The following is a 13,903-nucleotide window of genomic DNA, read 5'->3' as shown; positions in this document are numbered from 1 at the left end:
TTTTGTTTACACTATCGCCAAAAAGTAGTCAGGTTTTTATTGCAAAAATGCATTTTAAAAATAGGTTAAAAGAATCGTACCGCCAACTGAATATTCCTGCATCTAATAAATCATGGTCACGTGTCGTTAATTTGATCGTAGCCTTCAAACGTTAATGGCTATCTGGCAATGTCACTCAGTCTTTTATCCACGGGGAACAATTTGCATCCAGATCAATTTACTTAAATGAAACTAGTTATTCGAACGTACGACAAATTTTAAAATATTTATATTGAACACATTATCCAATCACTTCATTAATTTGATAATCAATTATATACAATACCACCCACGATCCACCTCTCTTACTAGATACAGATATGGAGATTTCTCTCTCGTTACTTAGTAGATTCCCGCTTTGAAAAGAGAATATTGTTTAATTAATCAAAATGTATGTATGTATGTATGTATGTATGCTGTGGCGTACTAAGGGGGTGAGAGGGGGCAGTCCGCCCCGGGTGACAGCCAGAAGGGATGGGGGTTGCCATTGGGAGTGTTGAAATACCAGTACAAGTTTTCAAACCAAATGAAAAATTCGCCAAAGTAAAATTTATTTCCAATTTGTTTATGACAGCACTGTACTGTTAAAAATCAACTTTCAAAGATTATATATATTTTTCTGTGAGTTTACATTTATAAATTATTTGTGGGGGTGTCAAGGGAAGCATCAGCCCCGGGTGCCAAATATTTTAGGTACACCCCTCTGTGTGTGTGTGTGTGTGATTTGTATTTTTAACGTAGCTTTAACAATTTTTCAGTCATATCGCTACGATGTTTGCAGTGTGGCAGTTTATAGTGATGTCAAGCATTGAGGCATCGTATCACAGACATGTAGCATTATGTCCCACCAAGTCACTTTATCCTGGCACCAGACCGACCAGTCCTAACACTAGCCTCTTAATGCTGAGGGCGAAGCGAGGCGGTTGTTAGTATCATTTTTGTAAGTATTTGGTATGATTCGGCAGGGGATCGAACCCACGACCTCCCCCATCCGAGGCGGACGCTTTAACCACTAGGCCACCGGAGCGGTCCCCCGTATGTATGTATGTATGTATGTATGTATATGAAATTCAACGTCAATCATTCGGACTATCTTTTACTGTTTTCCCAAGTACCTTGAAAATACTTCAAGCCAGTAAACAATTACTTTGGCAACATCTGGCTGAAATCATATCCCTCCCAATTAAGAAAACCGATTTAAATATCAAAGTTCTCTTTAAAGAATTAAAATATTACCATATATGTGCCCACACAATCAGTACTGCTGATTCTAACAACCACTCCCTGACCTAGATAAGCCCACCCCCGCACGTCTCTAGTTCATTAACAGCATGAGCTGTCGCAAATAGCTTACGGCTTAACAAAAACAGTAAATAAAATCATGGGTGGGTTGTCATGGTAATAGGAAATACTCTACTACATACATTTTCCTCCCACACATTTAATCAAAGTTGCGACATTAACCAATGACTTTGAACTAGAAAGAAGTAATTTTAGAATGCCTCGTGGCCCCATTATTAAGTGCAGTATGTCTACATACCATGTGCTTATTCATTCACATTGAGATGTGGTTAGTTCATTCATAGTCGGCACTTCCGATTGGGTATCTTTGAGACTGCTGTGATTCAATTGGTGGATCATATTCTTCTGCTGACGTAATTGCAATGTCAAGTTCACTGTAGTAAAAATATAGTAAATTGTACATTGGCTATCAAGGATGTGTATTGACTATTCGACACTTCTGTTCTAGTGGATAACCGTGGATTAAAATATCTAAATAACGTTATTTTGACTGATAGACATATAACTTAGGACTGATTCATACAGATAACAGTACCGATCTTTAAATGAGTTTTAATTGGTCAATCTGGTCAGTACTGTACTTCTTGGGACTATATCATTCAGTGAACAAATCATATATAAAAACTTGTAATTAAATTTACCATACTCAGTGGGAATAAGTCAATTGCTGACAATATTAAAAGAGATATATCTGGATGTAATTTACAGGCAACAACCAGAAATTGAGCATTTGACCATTTCAAATATTTAACCAAAACAAATTCAAACAAAATAAATCAAACTAATTCAGTGAAAACTGCAGTTGACAAACTGTATAATACATGTATGTCAGATAACAATCTAGCTCATGAACATAAGGAGGTTCAACAAAAAAGACAAGAGAACTGAAAACATTCATGCTAACGTTTTATATGATCCCATGGTAACATTTAAAGAGAATAAACAGGACTGTCAGTAACACAGGACTTTCAAATTTAGTGAAAAGAACTTATTAATATTTCACATTCCAAAAAAAACAAACAAAGACAGACAGACAAAGCAAATTAATTTCCTCCACTAGAAGAGGAATCTGTGAAATGTTTGAATGTCTCAGGAGATAAAATACAGTCTCACCTGCTCGATACAAGGGAACATAAAAGATCTGCTGAAGCCAGGAAACAATATCAAAGGTATGTGAAATTTTAATAATTCATCTTTTCAAAGGCCAGTGTTATATTTTTAATATAGGCAATATATTTAAAACTGGAATGTGCTGTGATAGTAAGGACTTCTAAGAATACACATTACATCCATCCTACATCAAGTTATTCATGAATTTTGATGAAGGTACATTGTCAGTGACCTGAGTTATTATGTGTACAGCCCAAAAAAAATCCTGTGACCTGTAAACTAACACACATAATACATTATGCTAGGGATAAATGTGCAAAAATTACCATGTAAAGATTTTTAGAACAATTTTATGTTTGTGATTATTAATGATTTATAGTGGTTCTTTATCAAAAAACCTTCATACAACCAGTCACTCATGTAATGTAAAAATGGTCATGGATTATATAACTTTTGTCCCTTTTCCTTAACCTCTCAGACTATCACAGTCACTGATGTAACATAGGCATGGTCAAAGATCTTATTAATTTAGTCCCTTATGATAAACCCATCAGAATACCAGTCCATCGTAACAAAGACATGGTCATGTATTTTGTTACATTCATCCCTTATGATAAACCCCTCAGAATATCAGTCCCTTGTGTACAATAAGAATGGTCAAGGATCTTATTACATTAGTCCCTTAACATAAAGCACTCAGACTACCACAGTCCTTGAAGTAAAAAGGCCATAGAGATCTTTCTACATTAGTCCCTTAACATAAACCCCTCAGTCCCTGTTGTAAGATGGCCACAGTCAGATATCTTTTTACATTAGACCCTTAACACAAAAGCCTCAGACTACCACAGTCCCTGTTGTAAAATAACCATAGTCATTGTTTTTATTATATTTGTCCCTTAACATAAACCTCTCAGACTATGATTCCTTGATGTAAGATAGCTATTGTCAAGGATCTTATTACATTAGTTACTTGGGCCCCGAGTGGCCGAGTGATCTAAAGCGCTCTCCGTTACGGATCACTGCCATCTCACCTCTGTCTGCGTGGGTTCATGTCTCGGATTCGGCTAATGTGGGTATGTGAAAAGTTTGCCAGTAGCTTCTCGTGGGTCGGTGGTTCTTTACGGGGTTTTCCCGGGTTCTTCCTCCACCATTAATACTGGCCGCCATGTATAGCCTATCGTGTGCTGAAAAATGGCGTTAACCCCTAAAACAACAAAACAACAACATTAGTTACTTAACATATACCCCTCAGGTTATGACAGTCCCTCATTTAAAATAGCCATAGTCAAAGATCTTATTACATTAGTCCCTTAACATAAATCCCTACAACTACCACAGTTCCTAATGTAACAAAGGCATGGACATGAATCTTATTATATTAATCTATTATCAAACCTCTCTGACTAACACAGCCATTCATATTAGGCACTGTCTTATATCCCAATAAACTAGTCCCTTGCCATAAATCTCTCATTCTACCACAGCCTCTCATGAAAGACAGGAAAGGTCATTGATTGCAGTCCATCATTTCAGACAGGGTCCATTAAATTGGTCCATTACCATAAAACTCTTCATATTACCAGTGACTCATGTAAGGTTGAATCCCATTAAATTGGACCATTACCATAAAATTCCTTAGACTACCACAATCACTCATGCAAGACAGAATCCTATTAAATTGGTCCATGACCGTAAAATCCCTTAGACTACCACATTCACTCATGCAAGACAGAATCCCATTAAATTGGTCCATGACCGTAAAATTCCTCAGACTACCACATTCACTCATGCTAGACAGAATCCCATTAAATTGTTCCATGACCATAAAATTCCTCAAGACTACCACATTCACTCATGCAAGACAGAATCCTATTAAACTGGTCCATGATCATAAAATCCCTCACACTACTACATTCATTCATGCTAGACAGAATCCCATTAAATGGATCCATTATCATAAAATCCCTCAAACTACCACATTCACTCATGCAAGACAGAATCCTATTAAATTGGTCCATGATCATAAAATCCCTCACACTACTACATTCATTCATGCTAGACAGAATCCCATTAAATGGGTCCATCATCATAGCATCCATCATACTACCACAGTTCCTCCAGTAAGACTGGCAAGGGCATGGATCCCATTACACTGCCTTAATTTAGTTCCATGGTTACAGTTTATTTTCACTTTATCTTATTTCTTACAGGATGAAAACTAAATATTCCATGATTTCACATCAAGAAATATATTAATAAGGAGCATGCAGTATAAAGCACTACCTCAATATAAGGCCTTCATTCTAACACAATAATTGTTTATACACGAGAATGGCCAAAGATAATATTTAATAAATGATAGTAAAATAATATGGATAATGTAATTCATTATAACATTGTCTCACAATAAGGCAGTATAATCTATGGCTCACATGAAGCATTGTAACGAGGGAGTACTGTATCATGTACTAAAAGGCAGTATATTGCATGTCTCCAATGGATATTGTTTACAATGAGTCAGAACTGAATCATGTATCTCACTATAAGGCAGTCACATTAAAAGGCTGTAAACTCTGTTTTCCATGGACAGTTATAATGAGAGAGTGCTTTATCATGTATTTCATTATATGGTAGTCTCATTATAAGGTAGTATACTTAACTGATCCCATTGATAGTATTATAATGAAGTAGTACTGTATGTATAAAATACTTCATTATAAGGTAGTGTACTTAATTGATCCTATTGATAGTATTATAATGAGGTAGTACTGTACATATAAAATACTTCATTATAAGGCAGTATACTTAATTGATCCCATTGATAGTATTATAATGGGGTAGTACTGTATGTATAAAATACTTCATTATAAGGCAGTATACTTAATTGATCCCATTGATAGTATTATAATGGGGTAGTACTGTATGTATAAAATACTTCATTATAAGGCAGTATACTTAATTGATCCCATTGATAGTATTATAATGAGGTAGTACTGTACGTATAAAATACTTCATTATAAGGCAGTATACTTAATTGATCCCATTGATAGTATTATAATGAGGTAGTACTGTACCTATAAAATACTTCATTATAAGGCAGTATACTTAATTGATCCCATTGATAGTATTATAATGGGGTAGTACTGTATGTATAAAATACTTCATTATAAGGCAGTATACTTAATTGATCCCATTGATAGTATTATAATGAGGTAGTACTGTACATATAAAATACTTCATTATAAGGCAGTCTCACTATAAGGCAGCAAACTGTATGGCTTCCATGGATAGTGTTATAATGAGGTAGTACTGAACTTCAATGGCTCCCATTCACTTATAATTAACAGACTTTCAACATACAATGACATGAATCATCATGAATGATTTAAACAATCATTTTTTGTTGTAAACTTTTGCATAATTTCATATTTGATGAATATAATGAAATTATGAATTATGTTGTTTGGTAATTAATAACAAAGTGTGTCTATTACTGACATTATTCCTACTCCTCCTCTTTCAATACTGTTTGGCTCTCTGATAGTGCAGCATGTCATTGTATCCTTGAGGATCTAGTTTGGTTTGGTGCTTTTAATGGCACATCAACACAAGTGGGTTATTTAGTGCTGAGGCAATAGGAGTAAAGTGTCATTCCTTAAGGATGCACCAAAGTAGCTGATTGCTAGTGTTATAAGGAGTACTGTATCATTTATGAGTCAGTCTCACTACAAATCAGTATACACTATGAACATTACAGTGAGAAGTACTGTATCATTATAAGGCAGTATATTATTATGGCTTTTATAGTGCTATAATGATATGTGTGTGTGTGTGAGAGAGAGAGAGAGAGAGAGAGAGAGAGAGATTTAAATGCACAGTATTAATAAGAAAGAAGAAATTAATTTCTTATTAATATGAATTTCTGATTAAATGAATACAAAACTGCAGCTACACTCCTATATATGAAAATGATAACGCTTAGTATGACCACATTTAACATGAACAAATATCAATACAGATTATAAAATGATATAATTAAGCTTGTGCCATTTAATATGACCTATAATGATTATGTCAAATTTTGTACCATTAATATGAATCATAAAAATGATGATGAATTCATGTACCATTATTATGAACCATAAACAGTTATGACAAATTTTGTACCATTAATATGAATCATAAAGGTGATGCTGAATTCTTGTACCATTATTATAAGCAATAAAGGTAATTATGAATTTTTGTACCATTAATATGAACCATGAAGATGATAATGACAAATCTTGTATCATTAAAATGGACCGTAAAGTTGATGATAAATTCTTGTATCATTAATATGAATCATAAAGTTGATGAGGACAAATCTTGTACCATTTATATGAACCATAAAGATGATGTCAAATTTTGTACTATTAATGTAAACCTTAAAAATGATGACAAATCTTTTACCATTAATATCAACTATAAAGACAATGATAAATTATTTTACCATTGATATGAACCATAAAGTTGATGATGACAAATCTTGTACCATTATGAACCATAAAGATGATGACAAATTTTGTACCATTAATATGAACCATAAAGAGGACGATGAATTCTTGTACCAATAATATAAACCATAAAGATCATGACAAATCCTGTACCATTTATATGAACCATAAAGATGGTGTCAAACATTGTACCATTAATATGAACAATAAAGATGGCGTCAAATTTGGTACCATTAATATGAACCATAAAGATGATGATAAATTCTTGTACCATTAATATAAACCATAAAGATCATGACAAATCCTGTACCATTTATATGAACCATAAAGATGGTGTCAAACGTTGTACCATTAATATGAACAATAAAGATGGTGTCAAACGTTGTACCATTAATATGAACAATAAAGATGGTGTCAAATGTTGTACCATTAATATAAACCATTAAGATGATGACATTGATACCTGCATGGGTCAGCATGGATTAGCTCCCATTTATTCAGGATGATATATCAATGTGTTATGTATGCTGTTCAAATCAGCCAGCCAACCAATTTTCATGTCAAGTAAATGGGCATGCTATTTATACATGCTATTTATAGCTTGCTTAGAAAAATTCTTCCTAAAGCAATTTATCTTGTTTGTTTGATGCTACAAGAAATATATACATCATTCATGCAGCATCTGGAACTTAACAGTATTGATATTACTAATTATGATCAATAAGGCAGCAGTTACAAAGATAATAAAAATAATAATAATAATAATAATAATAATAATAATAATAATGATGAGACTATTTTACCCTGAAACATCTGTTATAAACATATATAATACAAGCCAATAATAATATATTCACACACACACATACACATACAAACATGCACACACATAATAAACAACTGTTTACGTTAATGCTGCATTGCTGCAGAAACGATAATATTTAATACTCAAACATTACTCAGAGCATGTAATGTATAATGGAATTTAATTTGTCTGTCCAGCTATGACAATGACTAACTTGTACAAATAGAATGGCACTGTGACATAGATCAGACAGTCAGTAAAATTTTGAATAAATTATGGAACATCCAATACATAAAACAATTTTATCACAAAAAACGTTTGGTGAAAAAGAATACAATTTTATATTTCACCTCCCTTTTACAGCTGAAGATTGCTCCCATAAATTGATTAGCTTTCTGAAAAAAACCCATACTGGGATAAAACAATGACAGTTCACTCTATAAATACATTGGTTGTTGATGAAAATCCAAAGCAAGAGAACTCAAGGTAATCAGATTTCTCACTGCAAACACTTTGCTCATATAGCATTCAGTGAACCAAATTCTGTATTTATAAACAGCTAAAGAAGAAAATAAACCACAGTAGAGGTAAGACTTTATGCAGTCAGTAAAATCTGAGTACATTTTCATTCATGTATAATGCATTAACATTAAGTACACACAGTTCCATGATAGGACAAAATTTCTTTATAAATTCTTTTTGTAACATTTTATCAGATTTAGTTGAGCAGTTAAAAAGAAGTTACTAACAGGATTTCATATTTTGTAACAACAGCCATATTGGACAGAACATGATTAGTAAAAACTTGATAACATCCCTTCAAAGACATTTTCTATTAAACTTGGTAAAAATTCTGTTGAGCAGTATTTGAGAAAATGTCATTTATACAAGTTCTAGTTTTAGTAAATGGTGACCATATTTTATGGTGGATCAGCATCAATTATGCAAAACTTCAATTATTCATGCAGTATATTTTCAGTCAATAGTTTCTGAAGAGTCATTTAATGGGTATTTTTCCTATTTTTCAGTCATTTTTGGCCATATTTAATGGCAGATAGCAATTAGTGTACAATTCTGAAGGGCATTCATATGGAGATGCATTTAGTTTACAAGATGGTCTAATTGAGTGGTATTTTGGGACTATTTTAAAATTTGTCTTATTGAGTGGTATTTCAGGACTAGTTTAAAAGCTGGTCTAATTAAGTGGTTTTTTAGAACTAGTTTAATGTTTGGTCTAACTGAGTGGTTTTTCAGAATTAGTTTAAAGGTTGGTCTAATTGAGTAGTTTTTCAGAATTAGCTTAAAGGATGGTCTAACTTAGCAGTTTTTCAGAATTAGCTTAAAGGTTGGTCTAACTGAGCAGTTTTTCAGAATTAGCTTAAAGGTTGGTCTAACTGAGCAGTTTTTCAGAATTAGCTTAATAGTTGGTCTAATTGAGCAGTTTTTCAGAATTAGCTTAAAAGTTGGTCTAACTGAGTAGTTTTTCAGAATTAGCTTAAAGGTTGGTCTAACTGAGTAGTTTTTCAGAATTAGCTTAAAGGCTGGTCTAACTGAGCAGTTTTTCAGAATTACTTTGAAGGTTCCTCACTTTGAGTAATGGTGTCCATATTTGATGGGAAAACAGCACCATCTGCACAACTTGAACAGCCTTCAAAGAAGAATGTCAGTTTGATGAGCAGATTTTGATAAAAAGTTATTTTAAATTTTTCTAATTTAGGTGATGGTGGCCACACCTCACCGCAGATTAGAACCATTTGTACAGAAATGAAAGGCCTTTGTGAAAGTAAACATTCTGTTAAATTTAGCTACAGTCTGTTGAGTGATTTTTGAGAAGTTATTTAGAAAGGTTTGTTTTTAAAAATGGCAGTGATATTTTAGAGCAGACTGACATCATCTGTACCAGACTGAAAGGCATTCATAAAAGAATTCTTTCTATGAAATTTGGTCAAATTCTGTGGAGTGGTTTTGAGAAAAGAAGTTAATTTTTTGCTATTTAATCAATGGCAGTCAGTTTTGATAGACTGGCACCATTCAACAAAACTAAATGTCCTTTAAGACAACATGCTCTCAAATGTTGTCAAATTCTATTGAGCAGATTTTTTTTTAAAGAAGTCATTTAAAGTTTTCTTCTAATTTTAGTAAAGGTGGTCATATTTGAAGAATAATCAACATCACTGGTAAATGTATAAGTGTGAAAGATTCTGATATTATGCCAGAATGCTTCCGACAAAATTTGTTGAAACTGGTCCAGTGATTATTAAGAAGTTGAAAATAGCAAAATGTTGACAGACAATTGACAGAAAACACACAAGATATGCTGGATTAAAGATCAATAACCATACTTGGTCCAATGGTTAGGTAATAAAAACACATACTAAAGTTCTTCAGAAGTTACACAGTAGAAGAAAACTGGTAACAAACAGATATGGGTTGTGCCCCTCAAAAGATACAGCCAGCATATAAAAACAACTCTTTTTTTCTCAACGATATAAAAATAATGATGAGCTCATGTGTAAAGGACCTGCAAGTTGGCATTCTGATATGCAAGGGAGGCAACTCTTACATCAACTATCTAATTAAGGCATCTACATTTATGTCCTTTACAGGTGTGATGGATTAGAAACTTTTGCGACTTCAGTTCCATATTATATATTGAGAATCAGAATAGGTAAAAGAAGAAAAATATACATGAATTTTTCATTTATAAAAAAAAACACAAACGGACACCCACAAGAGTATTGATGATTAGATTAAGTTAATCTGGGATTAAATTGATTGACACATTAGCCAATCCTATCCACCCCCATGAATTTCTAAGTGAATTACAACTTTCAACAGAAGCTCACTAGTTAAATGCAGTTTAGTTGTTTTGCATTCATCTTTTTTTTAAATGTCAAAGTGCAAAAGTTACCCTCCCCCTCCTAAGTTGAATGCACTCTGCAATATAATGTACTGGTAGTGTCTATCCATAACCCACCCACATGCAAAATTAGCATCAACATGCAACAGCCTGTGAAGTCTGTAGGCTAAATCATTCCAATCTATTTACTTCTAACATCCAGTCTCAAAGAAACAAATGTGGACTTCAGATTAAGTGTGGACTATAGAAATACACAATTCTATTCTGCAGTTCTTGGATTTAGCATGAATCTGGAGTTGAACCTGTTTGATTTTGACATAGACTTGTTCTGCTAGTATAGGATAACATAAGAATATAGATGATGACCAAAGGAAGCACAGTCATTCCCCACCCACACAGTTATACTAAATAACAGTGTACAGTGTGAAACACTCAGTTCTGAACATATTTGTCTTTAAGAAGCCATGTGGAGGCCTTCCTGCAGATACCAAGGTAAGTTTTGTTCATTTCACTCCTTGGTACAGGTCTTAAATAAGGGTATTTCCATTTGACTTACATTTTGATCACTGTCTGACCTACAATACAACTCAAGTGAAATTAGGAAGAAAAAAATTATATTTGGACCAAAAAGCTTAGAACAAGAATTCTTTCACAGTTGTTTTGAATAATTTCATATAAATGACAGTTTGCTACAAGTCACACATACAGTACTAACAAACTATTTTCTAATATACCATCTGACAAGTAGCTTGGGAAGGTCGGATAGGTAAATTTTAAAATATGGCTGCCCTTAAAAACATGCAAACCTGTTGTAATCTTCATTTTAGCTACAAATCAATTTTTCAAGAAAATTTAAATTAATCAAAGTCTAGACTGTAAATCTTGCTTTTTTAATGACTTTTAAAAAATTACATGCATGAGAAAGAATGCTCAAAAAACAGAATGGAAATAATATGCAAACTGAAAATACCCCAGCTATGCCTGTGACCCCTGTTGTTGATATCCGAATCAAAAAACTTTTATGTAGAGATTAGTCATCTCAAAATTATGGTGTAAGTACCTCTAATTTAATGGTTGATAATTGCATTTGTCATTAAAAAAAAATAAAACCAGGGCCTAAATATCCTTAATCAGGAGAAATGTCTGAGTGTCAATCCATAGCAAAACTGGATCATAAACTATTTTAAGCACTGGTGTCCAGTGGTTATAACAATTATGTTACCAGATGTTCCACAAAAACCTTCATGACAGGAAAAAAAGATAATGGCATTATAAGACTTTTAAAATTAGTATCTGCTTTTCAATGAACAAAGAAATCACCTTAAATTTGTTTAGATCCTTCAACATTACTCCACAGTCTGAGGCTTAAGAGTTATTCTGTATTTTTTTCTTTACTTAACAATAATGAACAAATAATGTTGCAAATAATAATGCAGATACTAATAACTAATAATAAAGCAGATAATAATAAATAATTTCTAGAAATTTCAAAACAAACAATAACAATAAAAATAATACTTAAGCATATATGATAACCATCTTGGTTCAAATTGCAAGACTGTCGCATTTTTAAGGCCTTTTGCTTTAAATGTATGTTTTCTGTGGAGAAAAAAAATTGTGGCAGATGTGTTACATAAATGTTACACAAATGTTACATAATGTTACACAAGTGTTACATAAATTTGTAAATTCAACCCTCACATCATAAATAACACCCATGAAACAGTTTTCAACTGGAGATTCTGTCATCCAAAAAAAATATTCTTTACAAATTTTGATGATCAACTTTTTTACATGCAACCGTTGGATAAAATGATTTTGTGTTCTTCATGGCACAGCAGCAATTTAAAGATTACAGCATTCAAAGGCAAGTGAAGTAATGACCAAGGATACACAATTGTAACTCATCCAATAATAGGAACTGAACCAATGCAATTTTGGTCAGGAATTCTATGCTAAATTAACCATTGGGCAACAGCAGTTCATTCAGAAATACCTTACAGTTGTTTACACCAAGTCTGAAAATGGCCACAAACTTTGTGATCAAATTAAATTTTCAGTAAAGAGGGAATTTAAGCTTACTATGTTCTCTAATTTTGTAGAAGAATAAGACACTGACAATATATCAATTGCAAGTCAAATTTTAAAAGTAGATATGTGATAATTAAGATTTCACACCATAAGTATATTTTGCTCTGTTGGGTTTTGTTTTACACTCTATGACTTTAAAAACTATTGTCTTACCATTTTGTTTCAGTGGTTCAGTTGAGTCTAAAATTGACATATGGAAATAAAGCTTTGTTTCAGTTTTCAGATTTCTATTTCAGTTTATTGATTAAAGTTTGTTGACATTAATGGGGTAAAGATTTTTGGACCTGAAACATTATTCAGTTTCATGGGGATTTTGGTTTACTGCGGTTTTGGTCTTCAGATGATTCTGGGTATTGGATGGCCATAAAATTAGGAGTCCTTGTAAATACACAAAACAAGGAATATTTGTAAATACACAAAACAAGGATTACTTGTAAATACACAAAACAAGGATTACTTTAGGAGTCCTTGTAAATACACAAAACAAGGATTACTTTCCATGAATTTGCAGTGAGAAAGATTATATTGTAAAACAAGAATATATACACAATTCAGTAATTTCTCAGAGTCCGTGTCACATATATTCCAGCATTATGAAGTATTGGACGAGTCTAGTGTTATATCCAAAATACCCTATTCTGATCAAAGTATTACAAATATACTCATGTGATACTAACGTACATATGATCAAATGGAAGAACACAGTTCCAGTTATATTGCTATTCATGGTCCTCTTTACTATTGTAAACAGACTGGTTTAAGTAATTTTAATAAATTTTCTTTTCTTTATATGTCAACAACGAGACCGCTCTGGTGGTGTAGTGGTCAGAGCATCTGCCTCACATGTACCAAGTTGTGGGTTTGAACCCCAGCCAAGTCATACCAAAGACTTATAAAAAAAATGGTACTAGCATGTGCCTCACTAGGTGTTCAGCATTTAGAGGTTAATGCTAGGACTGGTTTGCCTGGTGTCAGGATAATGTAACTGGGTTGGACATCATACTATGTGTCTGTGACATGATGTGCCATCATTATAAAATGCCACACAGCAGACATGGTAGCAATATGACTGAAAAATTGTTAAAGCTACATTAAAAATCCAAATTACACACATATATCAATGGAGAATTTATATTAACATTTGAAACATTATTTGAGAAAGTATTATGTTTTCCTTTAGAAAGCATTCTCTACTATTGTTTC

At 32.9% G+C, this 13,903-nt stretch overlaps 1 protein-coding gene across 2 annotated transcripts in view; it reads left to right on the top strand.

Annotated features, from left to right (window-relative positions):
• The first annotated feature begins 2,372 nt into the window (after nucleotides 1-2,372).
• Nucleotides 2,373-13,903, top strand: part of LOC149795211 (uncharacterized) — a 138,730-nt gene continuing 127,199 nt past the window's right edge. The window contains exon 1 of one of the 2 annotated variants that reach the window (XM_089964953.1): nucleotides 2,373-2,510. In XM_089964953.1, the coding sequence (XP_089821079.1) occupies nucleotides 2,426-2,510 (85 nt within the window). In that variant the 5' untranslated portion in view covers nucleotides 2,373-2,425. Of the gene's footprint in view, nucleotides 2,511-11,058; nucleotides 11,102-13,903 lie in introns of those variants that run through there. The other variant, XM_089964956.1, reaches the window with a different exon arrangement.

The sequence above is a fragment of the Sinohyriopsis cumingii genome, chromosome 7, assembly GCF_028554795.1.
Source record: "Sinohyriopsis cumingii isolate HCF-2022 chromosome 7, ASM2855479v2, whole genome shotgun sequence".
Taxonomy (NCBI): Eukaryota; Metazoa; Mollusca; class Bivalvia; order Unionida; family Unionidae; genus Sinohyriopsis; species Sinohyriopsis cumingii.
This window is presented reverse-complemented; position numbering and strand designations above follow the sequence as displayed.